This window comes from Vicugna pacos, unplaced genomic scaffold, assembly GCF_048564905.1.
Source record: "Vicugna pacos unplaced genomic scaffold, VicPac4 scaffold_139, whole genome shotgun sequence".
NCBI lineage: Eukaryota > Metazoa > Chordata > Mammalia > Artiodactyla > Camelidae > Vicugna > Vicugna pacos.
Window position 1 is genome coordinate 128,662 of NW_027328819.1, and position 24,321 is coordinate 152,982.

The 24,321-nt window shown below is 45.0% G+C and overlaps 1 protein-coding gene across 1 annotated transcript; it reads left to right on the forward strand.

Annotated features, from left to right (window-relative positions):
- Positions 1–213: 213 nt before the first annotated feature.
- Positions 214–2,172, forward strand: LOC140695103 (uncharacterized). The gene is made up of 2 exons (XM_072958015.1): positions 214–560; positions 1,035–2,172. Exons 1-2 carry the CDS (start codon positions 368–370, stop codon positions 1,949–1,951), a joined length of 1,110 nt encoding a protein of 369 aa, XP_072814116.1. The 5' UTR covers positions 214–367; the 3' UTR covers positions 1,952–2,172.
- The last annotated feature ends 22,149 nt before the right edge of the window (positions 2,173–24,321 follow it).

The following is a 24,321-nucleotide window of genomic DNA, read 5'->3' on the forward strand; positions in this document are numbered from 1 at the left end:
CTTCTGCCACAGTAATAGAAAAGAAGAAATCTGACTCCATATTAGATCTGTTCCTTTGACTTTAACCCTGTGCTCTGTCTCCTAGGCTTCTTCTTGCTTGTAAAACAATGTTGCCTAGAGCCTAAAATATACAGGAGAGCCTATTTTGAAGGCTCTGACCTTTAAGGGTATTTAACACTTTTCCAATCATATAAAGATAACACGTTGCAGAATAGAAAATAACGTTTGTTTTGTTGGAGGTTTACAGGGATCTGACCCAGGGAGATAGCTGCAAGAACAAAGGATTCTAACAAGAAGGAATTCCTACACCAAGAAGTTTGCAAAAACCAAGCACATAGGAAAGCAGCCTGAATTGTGACTTGGGGAGATGGTTTTCCAGGACATTAGTTTGCCATCTAGGTCTACAGAAACTTGCTATTCCATGCCCCAACACTTGGTCTCCCAACTTACTGGCCTGTCCTGCACTGAGGAGAATGAATTTGGACTCAATAACACTTCTACCTACCTAGCAAGTTGGACACTGGGACTGAGGGCAGCTCTCCCACACACAGGGGCCTACGGTGAGCCCTTGATTATTCCCTGAGGTTGGGGTGTGGTTTACCCAGGAGGGATGGGGACTCTACACCAACACTCAGGCAGTCTGCTCCTTCTGGGGCTCTGACATTTTACCTCGCGCTCCCTGCCAGCCCAACATTTGGGACAGTGGAGCTAAGGCAGAGATCGTGCCTGCCTGTTTCCCAGCGTGTAAAAGGGGAATATGTACTCTTCCCAAGGTAGTTCTGAGAAACAACACCTGCGGGTGCTTGGTTCCCTGAGCAACAGTAAACCTAGCTCCTTGTGGGGGCAACGGGTATGATACCCGTAGGGTTTCTGCAGAGACCTTAGCTGGAGGGCTGGGCCAGGGACGTAAAATATGAGCTGTGGGCAATGACGGGTAAGAGAAGGGTGTATAGGCAGGACTGCTGCCTCCTTCGGGGTGCCACAAGAGGTAAAACGCTTTCTCCCCATCTCTGTTACTCCCCTCCCAATTCCAGATAACTGCCTTCCCTCTGCTCCTCCTGTCCATGTGTCTCCCTCCACTTTTCCCCGCCTCCCCTCCTCCTCCCCTATTCTCCCTCCCTCGGTTCCCCTTCTCTCTCAGGACCCAGAGCGGATCGCTGGCCCTCCTGCGCATGCGCAGTTGCTGCCAGCTGGACCGCGGGTTGGAAGCTCCAGCTCCGAGCCGGGGATCGGCCCCAATGGCTTCTCAGCTCTGTCGCCCTGTAGGCCTTTGGCTACTGCCTGGGGCCGGGGCCTCTGGCTGTGGAAGTGCAAGGTGAGGGGATATCGGGAAAGGGGTGAGGCGGCTGCGGGAGGGCGGTCGGCGTGTCACAGCCCCCCAGGGCGCCAGTCAGCGTGTGTTCAGCTGGATTGCTCGGGCCAGACCCCTCTGCCCGCGCCACCTGCCCCGGCGCCCCGGCCACAGCTGTCCAGGGCCAGGTGTGCCCCTGCGCCTCTTGGCCCAGCCGGGCTCCCCTCAGTCCGCGGCTGGCGTCCGCTTCCCCTCTCCCGCCGGCGAGTCCTCCCCTCCCGGTCTTCCTCTCCTTGGCCGCCGACCCGTCCCCACCACTGGGCGGGCTGTGTCCCGGGCGGGCGGGGTCTGCACACCCGGACGGGGCGGGCGGCTTGGGCTGGGGCTGGGGCTGGCCTCCGAGCGGGGCTGCAGCCCGCGTCCCCCACCCCGCTCTCCCTGCCCCGCGACCCCGGGGCTGCCTTCCTCTCCCTTTCCCGATCCCTGAGGTCCAGATTAGCGGCGTGGGCGCTGCTCCCCAGGCTGAGAGCCCGCGGCTGTAACTCCCAGCTTCTCCTGGTGGAGTCGGGAAAAGGGAGCGGCAGTGCTGAGGGAGCTTCTGTCTCCTTGATCAGGATTTCTGCCCCAGATAAGTACCTTGAACACTTTCAGGTGTTATGATGGCGGTGCTTGTTGATGTCACATGTTTTTATACTGAGAGGGATTACAGTGGTGAAAGCAGGGCTTGGTTCAGTTAAAAATGAGCTGAAGGCATGAGGCTGTCTCATCCTCCATCATTCACTCTCCCAGGGTGAAACGTGAGACCGTCGATCTTAAAAAGATACTTATAGTTCGTAACTAGTCCAGCCCAGCTACTGTGTGTTAACAGGAACAGCACAACCTGAGGCGTTGGAGACCCAGGGACATTGCACTCCTAAAGAGCTCCTGGCAAAATCTGGTTTGTTTTGTTTTTTTTTGTTTGTTTGTTTTACTTAAATTGTGGGACAGACTAGTAGTATAGAGGGAAAAATAATTGGCAAGAAGGATTTTTTCATATAACAGCTTTATTGTGATATTGTTCACACACCATGAAGTCCACCCACTTGAATGTTACAATTCAGCAGCTTTTAGCATATTCACATTTGTGCAACCATTATTATTCCAGAACGTTTTCATCACATCAGAAAGACCAGTTGAAATGCATGACCTATCCACCCCTTCCCAGTGGTGGTTCTAAAGAAGTTTCTTGGCTGTTCCTGACCATAAATTAACTTGTTACATTCCATGAAATATCTGGGAGGAATTCTAATCAGAATTGCAATGAATCTGTCTATCAAAGCAGGAAGAATTAATGTCTTTATGGCATAAACTTCTTCTACATATGAATATATCTGGGACCCTATCTTTTCATCTGTCCAGAGCCAGGCCTATGGGAAATCCTCATTAATTCTTGGGTTTGTGAATGATGAGATTCAATACATCATTAGATGGAACTGTAGCCTTTCACTGAAAAGAAAAGTAACCTCGTAGAAGCCAAGTGATTCTCTGATGGTTAGAATGAGAGACCGCCAGTGCTGGAGTATTCGAGTGGACTTGGTGCTTGCAGAGTTCTCCACCACCTACAGCTAAGGGGATTACCGTGTTCTTTTACTTTTTTTTTTATGGCGTTGCTTTTATTTTTACTTATTATATAAAATTATTTTTTATTGAAGTGTTGTAAATTTACCATGTTAGCTTCAGATGTACAGCAGAGATTCAGTTATAAGCTTATGCATATGTATATAAATGTTTTTCAGATTGTTTCTAGTACAACTCATTACAAGAAATTGAAAATAGTACCCTGTGCTATATAGTAGGTCCTTGTCATTTATTTTATATTTATTAATGTGTATCTGTTAATCCTCCCTTTCCTGCCTGCTAACAACAGTTGGCTTTCTATGTCCATGAGTCTATTTCTAGCAGCACCGTTTTTGCTAGCAATATATGCTGGTTGGCTCTTTTCTGTTTCAGTAGTTCCATCTTATGTGTGGGCGTTTTTCTTCTGGTGGGCCTGTGTGTGGTTTGCACACGTGATAATAGAGATCTGTATTTGGGAGAACTCCAGGCCTCGTGTAGTCCCTCGTATGGAGCGCCCACTGAACTGATGCTTGAACTTGGAAAAAAACAGTAAATTTTGGAATTTCCACTATGGTTGAGACTTCCAGGTTTCTATAACCTCTTTAGCCCACCTAAATTTTGGCTGCACCCAATACTGGATAATTTGGTGGAACTTCATGGTATGGTGGTGTAGAGACAGGGCCTTGTATGCTTCTTCTCTTTCCTTTTTCTAACAATCATTTTCCTGGGCCTTCCAGGTACTCCCCCAGAAGGGCCCAGGGCTGGCTTGGTGCTGCACTGAGGCAATATTTGTTAATAAGTCCCTTTCCTCATCTCTTCTGAGCCTCCATTTCCTTCTCTACACAATGAGGGCTTAGACTAGATAAGTGCTTTTCAGTTTCTTTTAAAGCCATGTTTCCTTTGAGAAACAGAAAATTCAAATCTCTCCTCCCATCACAACCCTTTAGATTTTGACACGTCCTCCAAGGAGTCACATAGCTCTTTGTGGTAAATTGATGTGATTGTGATTCCACGTGGCACAGAAAAGACTCTTCAGAGATTGATTGCAGGGAGAGGGCAGGAAAGGGGCAGTATGTCACACTTTCTTGTGTGAGCACTGGAGCAAAGGCTTGGGTTTAAATACAGTTTCTGATGTGGCATCTCTCTAATCTTGCACAATGTGATAAACCTCTATCCCTAGTTTCTTAATGTGTCAAGTTGGGGTGGTAATGTTTTAAGGCTTTTGTGAAACATTATACACATAAGCCATTTGTGTCTCGGTAGATACAAGACCTGCTAGAGAGTCGGAATTTCTTTAAAAATACATATATATTGTCCACATCACTCTGTCTGTGTGTATTTTGAAGTTCCTGGAGGGTGAGGGTTGAGTGTAATGTCCATCGTGGGACAGGTGGCCCATGGGTCTGTGTGCCTCAGATTGCCCCCTCCTCCCCAGTCCTCTTCCTCTCAGTCCAGGATGAAGTTCCCTAGTAGATTTACACACAGGTCTTGTGGAAATGGCTTTTCATTTTATTGTTTCACCAAGGAGGGTTGCCATCATGATCTCTGTGGTCAGGTTTTGGTGACCTGAAGGCTATGCAATTGGGGATTTCTATTTTATAAAAAGAAAAAAATTACAAATACAAAATTAGACCTAGGTTGGTGGCAGGGGCTTTTGAAAGTGGGGACCATTAGCTTTTTTAGCTTCAGGTGCAGTGGCCTCTGGTCACGAGGACACATCCTCATGCTCTGAATTTGGAGGGACCAGTGGGTTCAGTGGGAATATTTACTGAGTGCATCTCATGGGCTGCGCATTCTCTTATTTGTACTGTGTGTTCCTTATTTGAGATGGTGAGTTGATTTAAACTCAATAGCCTCTTTAAAATAATAGACTTTTTATTTTTAGATGTAATGTAGATTCCCATGTAGTTGTAAGAGATAATATGGAGAGGGCCTATGGACTCTTTGCCCAATTTTCTTTAATAGTTCCATCTTGCAAAGTTGGGGTACTATTCATTCGTGACTCACTAACCCTTTTAGGTTTGTGTTATTGCCCTCATTTCTATTTATGAATAAACTGGTGTTGAGAGAAGCACACAGGTCTGCCCAGGTCACCCACGTGGTTAGTGAAGATTTGGGTGGAACGTGGGCATGGCATTTCCAAGCAGTACCATTATGATGGTCTGTGGCAGGGAGCAGCATTCAATTTGCTTGTTTATTCATTCATTCAACAAACATTTATTGAATAAACTCTGTGGGTCAGATGCTTTCATAGGGTTATCTGATTCTTCAGCAGTATGGAGAATCAGGTAATGTTTTCTTTTTTTTTTTTTTTTAATATGAGAAAAATATCTCTGAGAGGTTATAATCTCCCCAAAGGAAAAATAGCTCATAAATGAGGGATAGTACATTTGTACAGTTCCTTCTTCTTATGCAAATGGTACCCTAGGCATTTTACATTTGCAAACTTCCATAATCCAGATATATTCTTGTAAGGCAAGAAGTTTTTTTTTTAATTGAAGTATAGTCAAGTTTACAATGTTGTGTCAATTGCAAGGTGGTTTTTTTTGAATTTTGAATGGAGAAAATATTTTTTGAGGGGGTTAATTAAGTTTATTTATTTGTTTCATTTTTCTAAAATGAGGTACTGAGGATTGAGCCTAGGTCCTTGAACATGCTAAGCACGTGCTCTACCACTGAACTGTACCCTCCTCCCCAAAGCAAGTTTTCTTACCCATTATTCTGCACCTTAGGAGTTCAAATAAATTGGCGTTGAAATCCAGATATTTTGATCCTACTATGGTTCTTTGCATTATATCCTGCTGAGGGGTGGGGAAGCAGTTCCTTTATTCATTCATTTATTCAGCAGTTTTGAGCACCGACTTTGCATCAGGGCCTGCCTAGGTGCTTGGAAACAGAAAACAAGAAATGATCCTTTTCTGCAGGGGATGGAAGCCTAGACCAAAAGCTGGGTAATGTGATCTGAGCTTCAGTAGCCATGTGCAGATGCTGAGGACAAACTTATCCCCGATTTGCTTGGACTTCCCTTGCCTTCTGGCTGGTGCACACCAGGTCGCCGCATCCCAGTGAGGCCCGCAGCCCACAGCACAGTATGTACATCGATTTACCCTCCCTTCTCGGCAGCGCCTGCAACATGAACGCCCCTGACTACATGCAGTGCGCTGAGGACCGCCAGACTCTCCCGATTGTGGTCCAACCTGTGGGGATCATCTTAGAGAATTTCTTTTGCATCTATAATGGAATCTCCTTGGTGAGCCAGATCAGACCGTGCGGCTCCCAGTGGGCACTCTGTATCTACTATAGGTATCTCTATGCGCCCGAGAATGGATGGAGTGACTTCCAGACCCACCGCAATGTCATGGGCCTTGTCACCATTACTGACTGCCTCTTGGCCAAGACCTTCTAGAAGCTCCACGCACAGAGGAGCTGTATGGCACCACGCTCTACGACTCTCAGCTCTTTGTCTTTGTGCTGTATGGGGAGGTGGCCGAGCAGCCGCACACCGACGTGGCCTTCAATCTACGAGGACTGCAGGGTGGTGGAGAAGAGGATCGACGACTTCACTGAGTCACTCTTCATCTTGCCCAAGTCCAAGTGGCTGGATGGGGACCCCGAAAATTCTGGGGAGAAGACCCCCCTCCTCTACATCCTATTTGAGAAGGAGGACTTCGTGGGACTGGACACAGACAGCAGGCAAGTCAACCTGAAGGCCGGGCCACCCTGGCTGTGTGACAGATTGCTTCCCTACATCCAGAATGGGATCATCAAGGAGGAGGGCTTTCTTGTAGCCAAGGCGGGAAGGAGGTGTAGCCCGCCGGTTTTCAGACGTTTAAAACTAAATCCGCCTTTGTTTCAGAGAGATCCTTTTAGGGTTAGTGTGGACACTTACTCCCCTCTTTCAGCCAGGACACTTGGGGGGACCCCTGGAGTTGCTGTCCAATAGAGTAGCCACAGCTACTGTTGTTAGTAGTGCTGGGGAGGAGGCCGGTCTGAGCTGAGATGTGCTGTAGGTCAAATGCACATCAGACGCTGAAACTTGTCTAGTAAAAAGAATATAAAATATCTTGTTACTTTCTATATTGATTACACGTCAAAATGATAGTATTTTACATACAGTAGAATAAGTAAGGTCTGTTCTTAAAATCAGTTACTTGGTTTTTTTTGTTGTTGTTACATTTTAAACGTGGCAACTGAAAAACATTATTTACATGACTCTCATTTCATTCCTGTTGGACAGCCTGTCCTGGGACAGTTTCATCCCTTTGCTTATAAATGAGACTCTGAATCCCGAGACGCAGAACGAGGTGCTGGTTGAGCTCAGGGTGGAGCCGATGTCTCCTGCCTCCCAGGCCCAGCACCAGCACGGCTCAGGCCCTCTCCCCTGCCTGACAGCCACCATGCCAAGTTAGGGCATCAGAAACACTGCCAGGGGCTTCCGAATTAGCTCCTTACGCAGGGAAAGGCATGTCACGGTGTATGGGACACAGCAGGGAAAAATTCGTCCTCACTTTGTCCCTGTGGTTAGGTCAAAGACCCCACTCTGCCTTGGAAGTGCAGATGATCTCTTCTGGGCTGCCTAACCCCTCACCCTCTACTATGTTTCCCTGTATATCTTTCAAGCTGTCCCTCGGGCAGAAGAGGGTGAGACGTCTTTGCCGAGAGGTGGTCCCCCTTTACAGGGGAGAGTGAGGTGAGCTGTGTCCCCCCGGCCTACGGCCTCGGGCCTTGAGTCTGGAGAGCGCTCATGGCGGTCCCACAGGTGACGGTCGGAGGACATGGCACGTGCTGCCGGGCCCGCTGTGCAGGAGGGGCTCTGTGATTCTCTGTGATTCTAAGGTCAGATTCTACTTTCTTGTTGTTGGTAAGATGGAGGAGAAGATGCCAGAGAATTGATAAAAAGAAAATCCACACCAGTCCTGTGAATGACAGACACAGGGTATCCGTGTCCCACCTGCGTGTGGTGCCTGGCAGGCTCTGGAATAATTTTCACTTCCTCCCCGGACATTCCTCTATGGCTTAAGGAAGGGGAGAGGCATGTCGTGGCCATGATCTGTACTTGTCCTCACAGGGCCCTGTGATCTACATGCCCACACTACACTTCTGCTCCTTGGAGATGAGGTGTCAGGTTTAAGAAACTGGGCACTGCTGAGGGCATAGCTGCCAGAACCGTGCTACACCAAGGCTGGCTCCGTTCACCTCACCTGTCACCTCCTGTTGAGTCCTAAGGCGTCATTCAAGGTAGGTGCATCGGTGCAATGAAAGCAGGGACCTCCTTCACCCCCTGGACAGACTGGTGGGTGATCAGTGGAAGCCTGGAGCCCTGCCCCAGCCCCACGCCAGTGCCTCCTATTTTGTCATAGGAGGCACTGGTGACATTTTTGCTCAGCAACTGCTTGGCTCTGATTCTGCAGAGCCAACAGAGAATGCCAGCTTGTTTTTGCCTTTTGAAGTCTGCCCTTGGGATTTGGCGGAGTAGCTGGATGTGTGCTTAGCCCATAGTGGTTGACACTGTCACCATTGTTTACCCAGAACCTCGTGTACCAGGCATGGCTGCTGGCATCAAAATACAGCAGCGCATTAAACCTCCCTCCTGGTGGGTCTGTCTGTTCTGGTACCATAAGGGCTCAGCCAGCATCTGAACGTCAGTGAGATAACGTGGCCAGTGAGCTCGGGTCAAGCACGTTCTCCTCCAGTGAATTTTACTCCATTGTTGCTTTTACTATTACACAGTCATTAATTTTTTAAACAATGCTTTGGTTCAGGAGCAGAACCTAATTCTCCCCTGTTCCTCTTGGTGGGAGTGAGTAAAGTTGTCCAGCTTGAAATGCGACCACATTTTGTAGCTCAAAAGCTGTCTACACGCATCTAGGTGAAGTTTTGGTTTGGGGCGCTGACCACGTTGGGGTCCCCCGGCAGCATCGCTCCCCTCAGGCCCCTGCCTTCCCTGGATCAGGAGGTGAGGGTGGGTCTCACCGTCCCCGCGTCCCTGTCCTCATCACACTCACGTAATTTCTTGTAAATGCTGTCAAAGTCATTTTTGTTCTCGTGTGTTTCTAATTTTGGCTGTTCCTCTATTCCTTTTTCTATTTTCCTTTTTCCCTTATACCACCCCGTGAGCATGTTGTTGGGTCTGAAAATGTGGGCTGTGCACACCCTGCATTGGAATAGCCAGATCGCCCTCTGTGCCGTCTCCATCGCTATAAAAAGCAAAAACTTAACAGTTGCCATGATTCGTATATTATCCTAGTCATCTTATTTTCTACTTTTTTGGAATTTTTGCTATGTTAGCACATCACCCACTGGAGTTTGATATATGTTAAAGTCCTTGCTTTGAGGAACCTATTAGTTCGTCCTTATATTTGGTAACAAATGCTCTCTTACTAATTTTGTTTATTTGTTTTGAAGAAGTGAGATGCGAATTGATTTAGGCGGCTGCTGAGGGATTTTTTTCATGGAGTATTTAAACTTGGAAAGTCAAAATCTGCAGCACCTTGCTTGATTCTGGCTTTTACACAAACGTGCTCGGCACACGGTTCCTGGCTGTCGCTGTGTGACGTGCGTGACGGCGCTTCCTGGCCGGCGGTCACTGGTGAGGAAGTGGCCGGCTCGGGGGTGAGCAGCTGCACGGGACGCTGTTGGAGGAAGCAGTCACCGGTTTTTTGTTTTTTGGTTTTTTATTTGCATTCACCTTCCCAGTGCCATTTACTTTACTTTGCATTCATAGAGGGGGAGGAGCGGGCCTAAAACCATGCCACTCTTTTGTTCCCTTTATGAGGCTGGTTTTTCTAAGTATCAGGAAAACATTGCCTTGTCCTAAGGAGCTGGTTCACTTGGATCTGGTGGACACAGGGACCCCTAAATGGGACCATAGCTTCCTCTCTGCTTCAGCCAGTGGGCATTCAGAGCCGGGTCTGTGGTTTGCCTCAGCAGCCGTGCAGGCCTCCCTGCACCGGCCTTTACTTTTACCCCTTTTTGGCAGTAAATAGCTGACTCTGTGTCTGTTGCAGCTGATGTCCACCACTGACGGCCGTGTGGTTATTTTGCGGTAGTGAGTCTCCAACACCCCTGTCAGCCGTGAAGGGACCTTGCATTCTCACCCCGACCCTGGTTCATCTCACCCAGGGAAAGGGCTTGGCCACCACCGTCATGCTGGACATGAGGCCTTGTTTCTCCTTTCATGCTCTGGTCCAAATGTGGACACTTCATCCTTCACTGACTTGGTCTCGCTTGAGACAGTCCAGACTTTCTGAAAGAGTCCATCACATTCTGGGGGGGAACAGAACAGAAGTAAGTGTCGCAAGTAGGAGTCTAGGCTGTCTGGGTTGGCAAATGCAGGCTGGGATCTGTGATGGCCGGTCTGTGCCCTGGAAACTGGCCTTTCCCGTGGCTCCCGAGAGAAAAGGGGACGGAGCGAGAACAGACTTGCCTGGGTTCCTACCATCCTCATCTGCTCACTGACAGGAGTGTCAGCTAACTAGGAGCTCCCCCAGACCTCGGGCCCTTCAAACCTCAGATCACGGGAGATCCTTGAGTCCCTTCTTCTGGTCCTTCTTTGTGAGAATCCAGTGCCTTCTGAGGTGACTGGCAGCAGGAGATGCCTCCCCCTCCAGGGAACTCCCTTCGGAGGACTGTGACTCAGTGCACCTTGCTGTGAGCTTGTGGGTTTCCATCGTGCTCCCTGCAGAACCAGACTTGAGACTGGCTTAGCGACAGAAATAACAAGACTGATTCCAGGGCAGGGCCAAGTGGAGGGAACAGTGGAAATTGAATGTGACCTCAAACACCTAGGTGGGTGCTGGGGCTGTTACTAAAATGGGGAGCCTGGGAGGTACCTGCCAGGAATCGAAGTCTAGAGTAAATGGTGGACATAAGGCCTTTTTTTTTTTGACATATGGCATTTTTAAGATGCCATTTGTCATCCAAGTTAGGACTTCCAAGAGGCACTCGTGTCTATGAGCCTGGGGCTCAGGTGAAGGAGCTGGACTAGAGATACACATTGGGATTCGTCATTCTTAGCTGGTGTTCACAGCCGTGCAAGTGGATCAGCTCATCTCAAGAGGTGCAGACTGTGTCTGAGGGGGCGCAGGGCTGTGTCTGGTTTGGAGGAAAGCCCGGACCATGCAGCTTTGGTGTGTCAGACAGCGGCGTTTGTGAATTTCAGAGCAATGGCATTTATCCTTAAGGTTCTGGGGGGTGGGCAGGCCCACCCAGGAAGAAATCTGAAGAGAGGGTTTTGGCCACGTGTGCGCGTCTTGAGACGATCCAGAGGCTTCAGGGTCCAGAAGGGGAAACTCCTCAGAAGCTGGAGTCGGAGAGGGGAGTTGGGAGAATGTAGTCACACTCTCCTGTGATGAAGGGAGGGAGGCCTAGGGAGTCCGCACCCTAGCGAACTCTCTTTCCCACGAACAAAAGGCAATCAGACAGAAGATTTGAGGTAAGAAGGGATGGGCGTTGGGAGAGGAGCCAACCTGGAGAACGGTGGTTGAACAATTCTTGAATAGTCTCCCTGAAACATAGAGTTAAAAAAACCCAGACTCTTAAGAATATTGATAGTGACTGGGGAGGAGGCAGTTGTTTTTCTGACCTCCTAAGGGTAAGGTATGTATCCGGGGATATACAGAAGAATCGGGCAGTCTGTTTCTGGGGCTTCACCCTTACCAGGGGGAACAGTGCAAGTTTAAAGGGGGAGAAGGGCAGCGGAGGGAAACTAGCCAGGCCCCGTGTCACGTACCAGTCGGCCGCCCTACTTGCGTGTTGCATTCACATCCATGCCTCCCAAGTGGGCGGTGGCAGCCCCGTTTTGAAGATTGGGAAGCCTCCTCAGAGGTTTAAGGAATTGGTTCATTTAGCAGCTAGTAAATGCTGTAGCAGGATTCCAGCAGGGCCTTGTCAGACTTCAAGGGCATGTTCTCTCTACTAATTCCGGTTGTACCTGAAATGGTGAAGTGAGTCAGTTTCGGAGCCTTTCAGAGAAAGTACGCTTTAAGTGCCTCAGGACTGTTGCACAAAGCTCAGTGTTCTTTCATGGTTCAGAACCACCGCAGTGCTTTTTGCCCCACAGATGTAAGGTCTTACTCCTTTGACGATGGCGTGGTTGTAAATGACATACAGGTGCAAAACCACACTTAGCAGCTTCTGAAGGGAAACTCTCCTGTTCTCCCTTGATCGGCTTTCTTCCACGGGATGTAACTGTGCTGCAGCTAAGGCCTGAGCTTTCCGTATGGAGTGAGGGTTTGATATCCAAATTTAGCATAAAACAGTCAGATGGAGAAAATCGAAGATGACAATATATTTTGGGGTTTCATTAGACAAGACATACTATCTGTTAATGGCTCATAAAGCTAATGAGATTGAGTACAGAACATTTCATTTCTTACTTTCTACTGAGAGCTGTCTTCCAACATAAGTTTCTCTGCTTTGGAACTTCAGCTCAGCCACTAGGGCGCCTGTCATTGTGTTGGTGTGATTGCATTTACACAGTGCATGTAATCTGGGCTTCCTTAGCCCCAAACACTCCAGTGCAGAATCATAGGCTGTAGCCATCACTTAGTTATACAAATACTTCTAAAACTATATGATACCAAAAAAAATAAATAAATAAAAATAAAGAGAGAGAGGGAGATTGCCTTTATCAAAGTTCCTTTGGATTTTAACTGCAAAGTGTTGTTGAGCAGCTCTGGTTTCCTTTGGATATGAATATATACATTTCTTTGCATGTAACTTGGATTTCAGGCTTGAACACCAAGCTCTTGTTTTCCATGAGCCACAAAAATCATAGCCAAATGACACACGTATGAAACAGTTTATTCTTTTTATCTGAGACAGAATCCTTGAATTTGGGACTTGAGCTGCGACTTTCCTGTTTGCTCTTCCCACCCCTCTTGTCACCTCACTCCTTTTTCCCACGTGGCCTCCAAGAGGTCATGGTCTCATAGGAGCAGGTGGACAAATACCAGTTGGTCGCCAAGCAGTGCTGCTGTAGATGGAGCCAGCCAAGAGCTAAAGGACATCATCAGGGAGGACTTCCTGGAAGAAATTGGCTCTACATTCAGTTCTGAGGACAGAGTAAGAGTCAGCCAGGGGAAGGAATCAAGAGGGTGACTCAGGTGGCAGGAGCAGCCTGGGTAGAGGCCTGAAGGCTTGTGGGGTGAGGACTCGGGGAGACTGCCCTGTGTGGTCCAGGGTGGTGGGTGACCCTGCTTTGAAGGACACTGGAGAGGGCCTAGGGGTGGAGGGCTTTGGAGGAGCTTGGTTTTTACTAGAACTGACACAGAAGAGGCAGTGAAGGGTGTCAGCAGGAAGTGACCCTTAGGAGAGCAGCTCTGCCTGTCCTTTTGAGTCCCACCCCTTCATTCTTTTATTCACAAAACACGCAATTCTGAGTGTCTAGGGGAGAGGGGGTGGACCCACAGTAGTAAGCAAAATGTACTTGCTTCTTGAGAGCTTAGCAGTGTCAGAAGTTGACTTAGATTAAAATGTTTTATTAACACAGCAGGGCACCTAATCCAAAGTGCGGAGGTTGGAGGGAAGGAAGACTTCCTTGACAAACAGTTAAAATGAGCCTGGAGGCTAGTGGGAAGTAGCAGCAGGTCACGGGGCCCCTGAGGTCACTGGGGACCTGGTACTGAGGTGAGGATGGACAAGCAGGGTCGGGGGTGGGGCTAGAACTCTACCAGGGAGCCTCTGATGGGTTTGAAGTGGGGGAGATGTAATCAAATTTGTGCTTTGGGAAGGCTGCCTTGGCTGTGTGTGTGTGTGTGTGTGTGTGTGTGTAGCGGGGAAGAGGGGGAGGGTGTCACCAACTGGGAGGGTCATTAGAAGACCATTCACAGGCTCGGAGGCCACCAGTGGGAGAGGGGCGTCGGGACTGCTTGGGGACCGCAGGGGCAGAGTGGATGCCGGGTTTCCTTGTGTGGAGGGCTTGTTAGCGGGGTCGCTCTAGCGACACCTTGTGGCTGGAAGTAAACAGATGGAGGCCACCAGGTGGACTTTCCTCTTCTCTCCTTCCCTGCCTTGTGTGATGATCTTAGCTCTGCCAACATATGGAACAGAAGAGCTAAGTTCCAGAGTAGCCCAGGACTTTGCTGGGCTCGTTCAAGTGAGAGCAGATAGGATTTAGGCTTGTGTTGAGATCTGTAAGTTAACTTAGCTAGAAACGTCCTGTCTTTTGGATTTTCATAGGGGTAGTAATTCTTGATAAAGATTGCTTTCTTGGTGAGAGGAAATTTAATACAACTGATGTCTTTCTCAAAAAATATCTTATCTTTTAAGAAATTTAATATTCAAAATAATAGGAATATTTTAAAATGATAAACTAAGGCTTTCGTGTAGTTTCTTTGGTTTCTGAGTTGATGTGTAGGTAGACCCTTTGCATTACATAATAGCACATCTTTGACAGTATTTAAAGAGCTGTTAGTGAGCGCCCCCAATTTGAAAGCATCATTAAAGCTTGCTCTGAAATAGTGAAGTCATATAGGTCTTGTTTGCAGAAGCCAGATATTTGGTTTATAATCTGCAGCATAGCTCCCTTTATAAAATAATAATAGATTCAAAATTAACAAAGTGGAAAATAATTGTTTTTTTTTAAAAATGAAACATAAACTTTCTTGTGCTATTGTTGCAACTGGAAATTTTGAAAAGAAAAATCCTATTGTAATATCATCTAAGTGAAATACATATATGTCTGTCACATTTGAATAGTAACTGCACAGTGGTTTTTGAAGTCAGGATCATTGCAGCTCAGATACTGGCAGTGATGGTTGCTGGTTTTCAATGGAAGAGCCTAAATTTGCTTTCTTAGCTTTATTCTTTTCTTTTCTTATATTTTCTTTTCTTTTCTTTTCTTCTCTTTTCTTTTCTTTTCTCTCTCTCTTTTTTTTTTTTTTTGGGTAGTGCGAGGGTTGAGTAGTGCTGTGCCAGCATGATTTGGGGGCAATTTGTGGGCAGATGTCGTGCAGCAGCAGTGAGATATTTCCATGCATTTTACTTTCCGGACATCACCAGGGAACATGTGTGGTTTGTGCCTGCAGGATGGGATGCTGCAGGACTCCCTGGTCCATCAATGTTATGTCTTGGAGCTGCTCCGGTCAGTGAATGATTTTCTGTGGCTTGGAGCTAATGTGGTCTGATGCAGATGATCAGATGTGTAACTAAAGTACTGTTACTTGAAATAAGAGAAAAGCTAGCAAAAATGTCTCTAAAATACAGGATGAGGGAGGAGAATTGGCTGAGCTGCTTGCAGTGGGGATATTCTTAGGTGACTCCCTCACTGTGTCTCCTGTCACTATCCCCCACAGCCCTGCATGGCAGTCCTACTGAAGCAACCATGCACTTTCTCAGAAACGCGCTGAATTTCCTTGTGCCTCTGATTGTTCACTTTTTTTTTTGAAAGCACATCTTGCCCTTTGCTTAAATGCCATCCCTGCTAGCCACCACTTACACTCATTCTTCTGGACCTCATCCATATATAGCTGCTGAATGAAAGAACAAAATGTAGTATCTCCATTTAGTGGAATATTATTCAGACATAAGAGTGAATAAAAAAGAAAAAATAAATAAAGGGGAATATGAAAAAAGCCATCTGCTCTGGGTAGTCCACCCTGACTGCTCAACCCGGCCTTTTCCCTTTGAAACCCCATCCCTTATACCCCACTCTACTATTTTTGATAGTATTTACCACCTTCTAATAAAGTTTAACATTTTCAAAAAAAAAGAGACATGCTGATACCACTTCAACATGGGAAAGCCTTGATAACAGCACGTTAACTGAAAGGAACCAGACACAAACAGCCACATATTGTTGATTTCAGTGATCTTAGAAATGCCCAGAATTGGCTCATGCAGTGGCAGAGAGCAGATGATGGTTGCAAGGGGCTGGGTGGAGGGGGGTTGTGGAGTGACTGCTAGTGACAGGGGTGTTCTATTGGGGTGATGAAGTGTTCTGGAAATAGATGGTGGTGAGGGCTGCACAACCGTGAGTGTGCAGAAGACTGCTGAGCGCTGTCTCTGGGAGTGCTTGTTGTTGGGGCGGCTTTATTTTGTTCTCATCCTGTAATGTGAAGGGTCATCTTGTGCTGAGACCATTCAACTCCTGTGAGTGGTAAGGCTAAGAGACTTTGCAGAGTCATGTTTCTTTTTTCCCCCTTGCTGAGTGTAGGCAAAAATGGTTTAAGCCTGAGAAAGTGCTCCATATGCAGAAATGTCTTTCAGTTTTGGCTGGTGTAAAAATCTTGTGAGCTTTTTAATCATTTAGGACAGTCTGTAGAGGGAAACAGCCTGTGAAGCCTGGGTGAGACTTGGAAGAGCCGCGCTACCCTCCCAGACACGGGTGGGGATTTCACCCCCATTCAGGCAGTGAAGGGCCAAGACCCGTGAGAGGAGTTGACAGTCATGAATATTTATGTGTATCCGCTGCTTCATCTTGGATATTAATTTCTAGCTGAGTCATTTTGTGGCGGCAGCCTCATTCTACATCAGGAATTTATAGTATCTGCTCTTTGAGGTGAAGAGCTGACAGACTTGATTATTTAACAGTCTATCTTGTATTGATATCTCAGATTCCTTTGTCAATCGCAAAACAGCAGAAATACAGACGTCCTTTAATGCCGATGTGACCTGGAGCAGGTTTAGTTTCTGTACCTCAGTGACCTTATCTGCGTGTGGGGAAGATGATAACAGTGCTTCCCTCAGAGGGGCTGGTGAGAGGAGACTGAGAAGCACAAATGGAAGACTTACACGAGATGCTCATGAATGACAAAATTTAGTGCTCTCAGCCTGGTGAGGCCTCAGGGGCAGAGATGTCAGAACAGAGCAGTCCTAGCCGGAGTTCGATCCGCATTGGCAGGTTTTATGATCACTATCACCACTGTGGGTTATCAGGTAGTTTTAAGACTTGGTAATATGAATTCATGAATAATGTTAAAGACTAGACAACTCAGATCCGGTTTACATAGTTCTCAAGATTTCCTGTGAGAAATGGATATTTTTTCCCCATCTTAAATCTGAGTGGATTCTCTAAAAAAATTCTGTAGTCCTCCATCTTTTTCCTTTAATTCTCCTTTTTTTTTAATAAAAGTTTTTAAATGGAGTTACTGGGGACTGAACTGAGGGCCTCATGCGTGCTGAGCACATACTCTCTCAACTGAGGTATACTCTCCCCCATAATTTTTTTAAACTTTACTTTCTTAGTATTCAGAGGTTAGAGGCCTCTAATTCTTTTTTTGGAGACTTGTCCATAAACCGGTAAATCTAAAATTAATGGACAAAATTTGGTTTATTAAAAAAATCATTAGAACTTTTATCAATCCATTCAAAAGGAAATGCTTATTGAGTTAAAATGTTTCTCCTTTATGGTGATTTCTAATTTTTGGTCTAGCTTAACTTATTAAAAGTAATCCTCATCATCATAATGACCAAGCTTGCTGTGAGTGGACACCTACCAAAGGCTAAACTGTTTTTCTCATGTTTTACTTCAAAGCAGGTGTTTGACGGTAGGTATCAATGTCTCCTTTTTGCAGCTGAGGGATTGAGAGGTGGGCAGCTTGTCCCAAATCAAATGCAGCTGGCGGTGCCTAGCTCGGTGCTGGAACCCAGGCTGCACAGGATGCATTCTCAATTTCTCCTCTGATCAGCCTCCCGTTGAGTGGTTTCCCGAACTCCTGTGAGTCCATAAATGACCGATTTTGGCGATCTCAGCCTGATGAGGCCTTCAAAGGAGAGACACCAGTGAGAATGTGAGACAGAGTGGCATAAATTAAAATTGTACATTTTCACAAATGTTGCATTCTCAGGTAATGACTTAAATAGTTTATGTTTTCTTTATATTAGTGCTATGTAAGCACTAAAAACAAAACATTAAAAATGATTATAGTGCAAAATAGGAGTGGGCTTTGAAAGTCCAATCATTGCTAATGATGTTGCTTGTTTTTCTCTAGTGGTGCTTATTGACAGAATAATTTACAATGACTGAATTTGTTTTATGTATGTAGTCTTAGTATGGAGGAAAAGTTTGTCAGTGCATATTGAAAGTAAAATCTTTACTCTTTTCTTTCCTGATGATAAATATGTACGTTGTTTCCATGGCTTAAGTATATTTCCTCATTTGTGAAATTTGAGTGATGCCGTTTACCATGTCTGACTGTGAGAGGTAGACGCCTTGTATACAAAGCATCCAAGAGCTGCTTAGTAAAAATGTGCTGTCACAATGACAGATAGTTTAGAAGGATCAACTGTGAATACTAAAGAGGGTGGCTTGTTTCTGATGCATATTCAATATGGATATATATGAATATGGCTTAAAGTAACAAGGATTCAGGGTTTTGTGTGTGTGCGTGCGTGCAGTATGAAGTTTTAATGAAATCTGTATCATTCTATTGAGACAGGGACTAGTTAAATTGACTTAAGCAGACGACCTTGAAGATTATTTACACAGAATGTGTATTGTTACAACTCAGTGTTCATGCTACCGTGTAACTATACACTCAGACATTTAAATTCGTAGGACTCTGACCAGAAGCATTAAGTTTAGAAAAATCCACATTGATCATTTTCAGGGAATAAGCTTCTCTCTTTTGTGATTAAAGAAAATTTTGATTTATTTTTCTGCACTCTTAATAGGTTTTAAAATATCAAAACATTGATTTGACATGTCAGCTTTTTTAATAGAAAAAAGCTCATGCTGTTTTAATATGTAAATAAATGTTTTTGTATTTCAATACACTTCTATGATTTCCTGGCTCTTTGAGAAGTATTTTGCAAGATACTTAGATTACCTCCTGTTGGAAAAATACAGACATGACTTTTATGAATATAGGCCTAGTACAGGTCTGTTGGTTTTTGCTACAGTGCAAGACATGAGGACTAGGAGAGCAGTATGTGCTACATAAGCTTTTAGTTATCTGATTCTTGTTTCTGATCCACAGGCAATTTTTGTGTTGCACCTTTCCAGGCAACCAGGAAGGCCTTTTAAGCCATAGGTGGAGCTGTTACACCTTCTTACAGTCTTAACTTTCCTGTTTGTAAAGGAAGTCTTAAACAACGTTTTTTTTTTTTTTTGATTCCTTTGCTTAGTGCTTCAGGGTAGCACAATGTCCATTATGTCTGACTACCTGGAACTATTATTCTGCTTATGTCTTAGTTTTATTCTATCATCTCACTGTGAACATTTCAGACTTCCTGTGCAAACAGTTGCAACATCGGACTTTTCTTGCAGTGTTAGAAACCAGTGAGCCGGGATTTTATAAAAGAGCTAGAAGCGGCCTCTGGAGCACCTTAAAGCTGAAAAGTGTACTGAGTTCCCTAAGTATTATCCCCACCGCTGTGTGTCAATGGGTGGTAGGAGATTTGGTACATATACAAAGGGGTGTGGTGTTTTGACTTGGGTTTGTGTGCACGCGCTGCCACTGAGCTACGTGATCCTGAGTCAGTTCGTTCTGAGTTTTTCCCTCGTCTGTGAGATGGGGACACTCATTTCTGCTTTGTAGAATTGTGAGAATTAGAAATTATGTAAAGTGTTTAGCACAGTGTGTATGACAAGAGGGCTCATAATCTTAACTGCTATTTGGTGTGAAGCCATCATTTGATAGTCTTTGGCAATTACTGAGAAACAGGAAAATAAGAAAAGCTGGTTTTATGATGAAAGATATTTGAGGAGGTTCCATAGTTCCTATACACATAATTTAGCATCAGCAGAGTCAGGACAGTTACACAGTCGCCCTGAACCAATGTTAAGCCACAGAATTTTTGTTACTTCATATATGTTGGGGCTTAAGGGGACCCAATACTTATACACATGTTGTGTCCAGCAGCCAACTGAGAGATGACAAAGAAGAACAGGCAGGCGATAAATGTCTCCTTTATTACTGATGAAGCCACGTTCTCCATGAAATTCAGGGCTGTGGGAGAGTGAGTGTCATGACACTATGTCCCAGTATTAGAGACTTACGCAGTCCCAGGTAACTCTGGTCCACAGCGAGCATTCCCTTGAGAGATTCTGACCCATAATGCACAGGACTGTCTTGCCATGGAACTGAGCATCCCGGCTGCTTCCTAAGGGTGGCCAACACTGGAGGGGAAGGAAAGCTTTCATATGCCCTGCTTGTCTCCCCGGACTCACACCTCAATCTGTTAGTGTGAGGAGGGCTAGCCGTGGGCCAGTGGTCAGGAGTGTGAAGGGAGAAGCAGTCTCCCATGGACCAGAGGAGTGGGGAGGAGGGAATCCCCCCTCAGTTTAAACAGGTGGTGGCTTGAAACAGAAGGGTGCTCCTCAAGAGTTTATAAGAGGGGAAATAAGTATTTCCTTTGGGACTCAGAATAGTCATGAAACACAGAAGATGATTAGATGGGAGACTTGTAAATCACTTTCTTATTAAATTGAAATTTGTTGGGCACCAAAAATGTGCTACATTCTTTTCTGAGAGTTTTACAGAAATGAATCCTCCAATTTTCACAACAAGTGAGTAAGAAAGATTTGATTGTTATCCCAGGTTTACAGTGTGGAAATTGAGGCACACAGAGGGTAAGTAATTTGGCCAAGGTAACAGAGCTAGTAAGTGGCAGAGCTGGGATTTAAATCCTGGCTATCTGGTTTCCAGGCTCCCAGGGATGGGCTTTGGGTGTTTACAGGTATCTGCATCCCTGGATCTCTGTACCTCTGCATCAGTTAGACCAGAAAGGACAGGGAAAGTGGAGTTATACAGGTGCTCACAGTCGTGTCTCAGCCACTGTCCATGGAGTGTGCCCCGTGATTGGCATTAATTGTTTTCCAGGCAGTAGATCTGTTCTTATAACAGAAATTTAGTCCATTGAGTTAATCTAGAAACCCTTCCTGCTCTGCTTCTGTCCACGCTTGCCATGTGACTGCCTGCCCGAGATTGGGCCGTGGAGGAGAATCTGTACTCATGGTTGAACTCTGATATTTCAATCTGGTTTGTAGTTTCACATCTCCTGTTACATTAATAAATTAAATTTCTGGTTTTCTTGCATCAGTGTGTCATAAGTTTGCTTAATGTGAAACCAGTCCATGGGAGCCGAGGGGTGCTGACGGTATAATTTCTGAGCATGTGGCATTTCTACCCGTGCAGAAATGGCTGGAGGATGTCCACCTTCCTCACTGATTTCTCCCAGCAGCAGGGTCCTCTCCCACCCCCGGATGTGAGGATGGGATCTCTCTGAGTAGGCCATTCAGAGGCCGAGTCCACCAATCCGAAAATGATGAAGTACCTGGAAGTGGGTTTAATAGAAGACAAGGGCTTCCAGGTTGTCAGATGTGCTGTTCGAGTCCATTTGGTGAAAAGCTGTCCACTGTCTGTGGTTGAGCTGCTTCTTTGCTGTTTAAAAGTCTGTATTACATGAAGGGATTTTAAAAAGCAGAAAGGTGTGATTTCAGGTGGTACATCCGCACCGGTGAGTAGTGCTGGATGACCGCCTGTGTGAGGAATAGACAGAGTCTTACAAACTTCATAAAACAGCTTTTAAAGCTCTTCCATCTGAGTGCACTTCGTATGGGGTCCAGTTCATGACTGGTCGCGCTGAGAGGGCACGTAACTGATGATGGCAGAAAGGACACGGAGGCATCAAAAAGGTCCCAGACATTTTCTCTGTTTAGAGGATGGGGCACAGAGTAATATATTTGAGATGGTTTTTCATTGAACACTTTTGAGTATTTTCTAGGACTCCCCAATCCCCCATGGTTCCATGCAGCTGGGTGTCCCCTCAGTGCAGCTCTGTCAGCGCTTGCCCTGGGCTGACGCGGTGTCACGGGGAGCAGGACGGTCAGTGTCCCCGGCTCCTCCGAGCTCCGTCTCCTCATCCGCAGAGCCGGGTTTCTCATCCGTGTCTACTTAGTAGGATTGCTGAGAATCACACGTGATGGTTGTCAGGTGTGATTTGTGGTTGTCTCTGTGATTGGCGTATAGTCAATATTTGATAGAAACTCTTGTTTTTTATTATAATTGTGGCTCCTAGATTGCAGTGGTTTTTAGTCTGCATTTATTTTTTTATATAAATTTATTCTTATTTTTAAGTAAGCACTTGTATTTATTTATTTTCATGAAGGTACTGGGGATTGAAGCCAGGAACATGTGCGTGCACAACAGGTGCTCTACAATGGAGTAATACCCACCCTCCTTGTCTGCACTTAAAAATAAATATTTCAATACACAAAATATTTCTTAAACACCATCATGGGTCCTATTTTCTGCATAGACAATTGAATACATATGCCGTCTCAATAAGAATAAATGTCATAGGGACATACCTTTCTAAATCTGTTTACATGTTTTAAAACGATCATAGCTAGTGAAAAACACGAGTCTTGGATCCACTACTTCTTAGGGTCTGCTTTGCCATCATGGGGAATTACATTCTACAGAGAAGGCTAATTGGATCTCATTGATATTTGGATGATTTTGCAATGTTCAAGGCTTTCAAAAGCTGACCGTTTTGTATTTTAAACTAACTACAAAGTTATCTTCTAGAAGTTGTAAGTCCTTAGCTTGTGAAGTGCCCAGTAATTCAGTTTGTATATGTCTGTGTCTCTGTGAACGTGTATGTGTGTGATTTCAGGAATGTAGCAATAAGTTCCATATAGCCTTCTGAAATCTTTCTCCTCCAGTTCAAGGTGTAGGTATATATTTACACAAATAAATTGATACTCTTTTGTGATTTGGCATATTGGTGGGAATAAGAGGTTCTCATAATTGTTTCAGAAGGGTTGGGGAGCATGAGCTTAGAAAATGGGAGGAGATAGAGGCAGGGAGGTTCTTTAAACTTTGTGCAAGATGAGAAACAGTAGCTTTTCTTTTTTCTTCTAAAGCAAACTGGCACTGAATTGTAACATACTAATACTCAGAATTGCTTTTCTGATCAGAGACAAGTGCCTCAGATTTTTCAAGGCAACATGAATGATGAAATGTGTTTTAGCAGTTATCTTTAAAAGTAGTTTTATTTTTCAAGTATAAGTCTATAGACTGTTCTTTTTTTCCAGCTGTACAAGAATTTCTCATTGATCCAGGTACGTGATCAATGTGTTTAGTTTCTTTGGGTTATTTATTTTTTTTAAGTGCTTGATTCATTCTGGTGTGAATGAATGTTTAAAATTTCTGGATTTTGATCTTTAAAACTTGCTGATTTATCAGAACTGCAAAAAACCTGATGTTTGTTCCTTGTTTGGTGGGGCAACCTATTGATTTATGTTGTCTGTTATAGAGGGAAATTCTTCCTCTAGCCTGTAGATAATTAAGTGAATGGTTTGCAGTGTGCCTTAAAAATTATTTGAATGCATTGAGCATGTTTGTCCAGTGAATTTTGGATTGAGTCATAATAATGACTTTGCTTTGATTCTGTGGCTTTTGTCCTCTCCACAAGAATTTGAATTCTCTGTTGCATTTTGTATTCGTGTTCTTAACAGGGGAAGGAATTTTGCATTTTTTACAGAGGTGGGTTTTCCTATCCCCTCTGAATTCCTTCTGTAATTGATACAGCGAAAATCTGTTATTGCAGTGCTTAATTATTTCATAAAAAATTTTTTGGCTTAATCAGAAACAATGACAAAGAATGATAATAAAAAATACGAAAACCTTCCTTCCTTTGAAGAATAGAAATGAGGTGGTCAGGCTCACGCATGCTTTGTACCTGACACACTTACTCTCATGTCATTGTGTATCATGAGTCGGAGATGGAGTTGCTTCAGGTTTATAGATTTTTGTTTTAACATTTGTGTTGAATTCATTCTCTAGGCATGATGATTCCTGTTGCCTTTGTGGAAAGTGTAGATGAAGGGAAACAAATGCTTTGTTTTGTTTTCAGGAGGCCTGAGATGCTGATGAGAAAAGAGTAGAGGGTGGGCTGAGGAAAATAGTGATAGACCCTCACCTCCAGGCTGAAATTGATGAACAAAGAAATCAATTAAGTGTATTGGTATTTGACTAATAGAAGTCAGACAGCCCAGACTGTCTAATTATACCCAAAGGAAAGTACTGAATTCACCTGCAGAATTAGGTGCTTTACCATGTAGAAGCAGCTTAGAGCAATCAGAAAAATCAGTCTTATGATGAGATATAAAAAGAATATAATATCTTTTATTTCTGAAACTTTTCTACATTAAGTTGTGTAGAGCTAAAATTAAGTTTCAAGCACCAGGAGTTAAGAGTTTAGGTGGTTCTGTGGGATCGTTATTCAGGGATGTGTCTAGACCCTGCTGGAGTGGCCGAAGCTGGCAGGAAAAGATCCAGAGCCAGGATTTTTCATCCTAGGATGTCCTCCATAATGGTTCCATGTGGGAGCCCATGATTGAGTTAACAAGTTGTAACACATCGCAGCCGCCTGTCAACTTTAAGAAAAAAAATGTGCTTATTAACTGCTTTAAAGCAAACACCTGTGCATCCTCACTCCTGTCTCCTTGCCATAAAAAGCAGAGACAATGCCTTGCTTGCATA

Bases quoted from the DNA above. Each gene is read 5' to 3' on its own strand.
- LOC140695103 (XM_072958015.1), top strand. From the start codon at position 368: ATGGTTTTCCAGGACATTAGTTTGCCATCTAGGTCTACAGAAACTTGC. The intron at 561-1,034 runs GTGAGCCCTTGA...TCCCAATTCCAG, and splicing joins CCCACACACAGGGGCCTACG to ATAACTGCCTTCCCTCTGCT.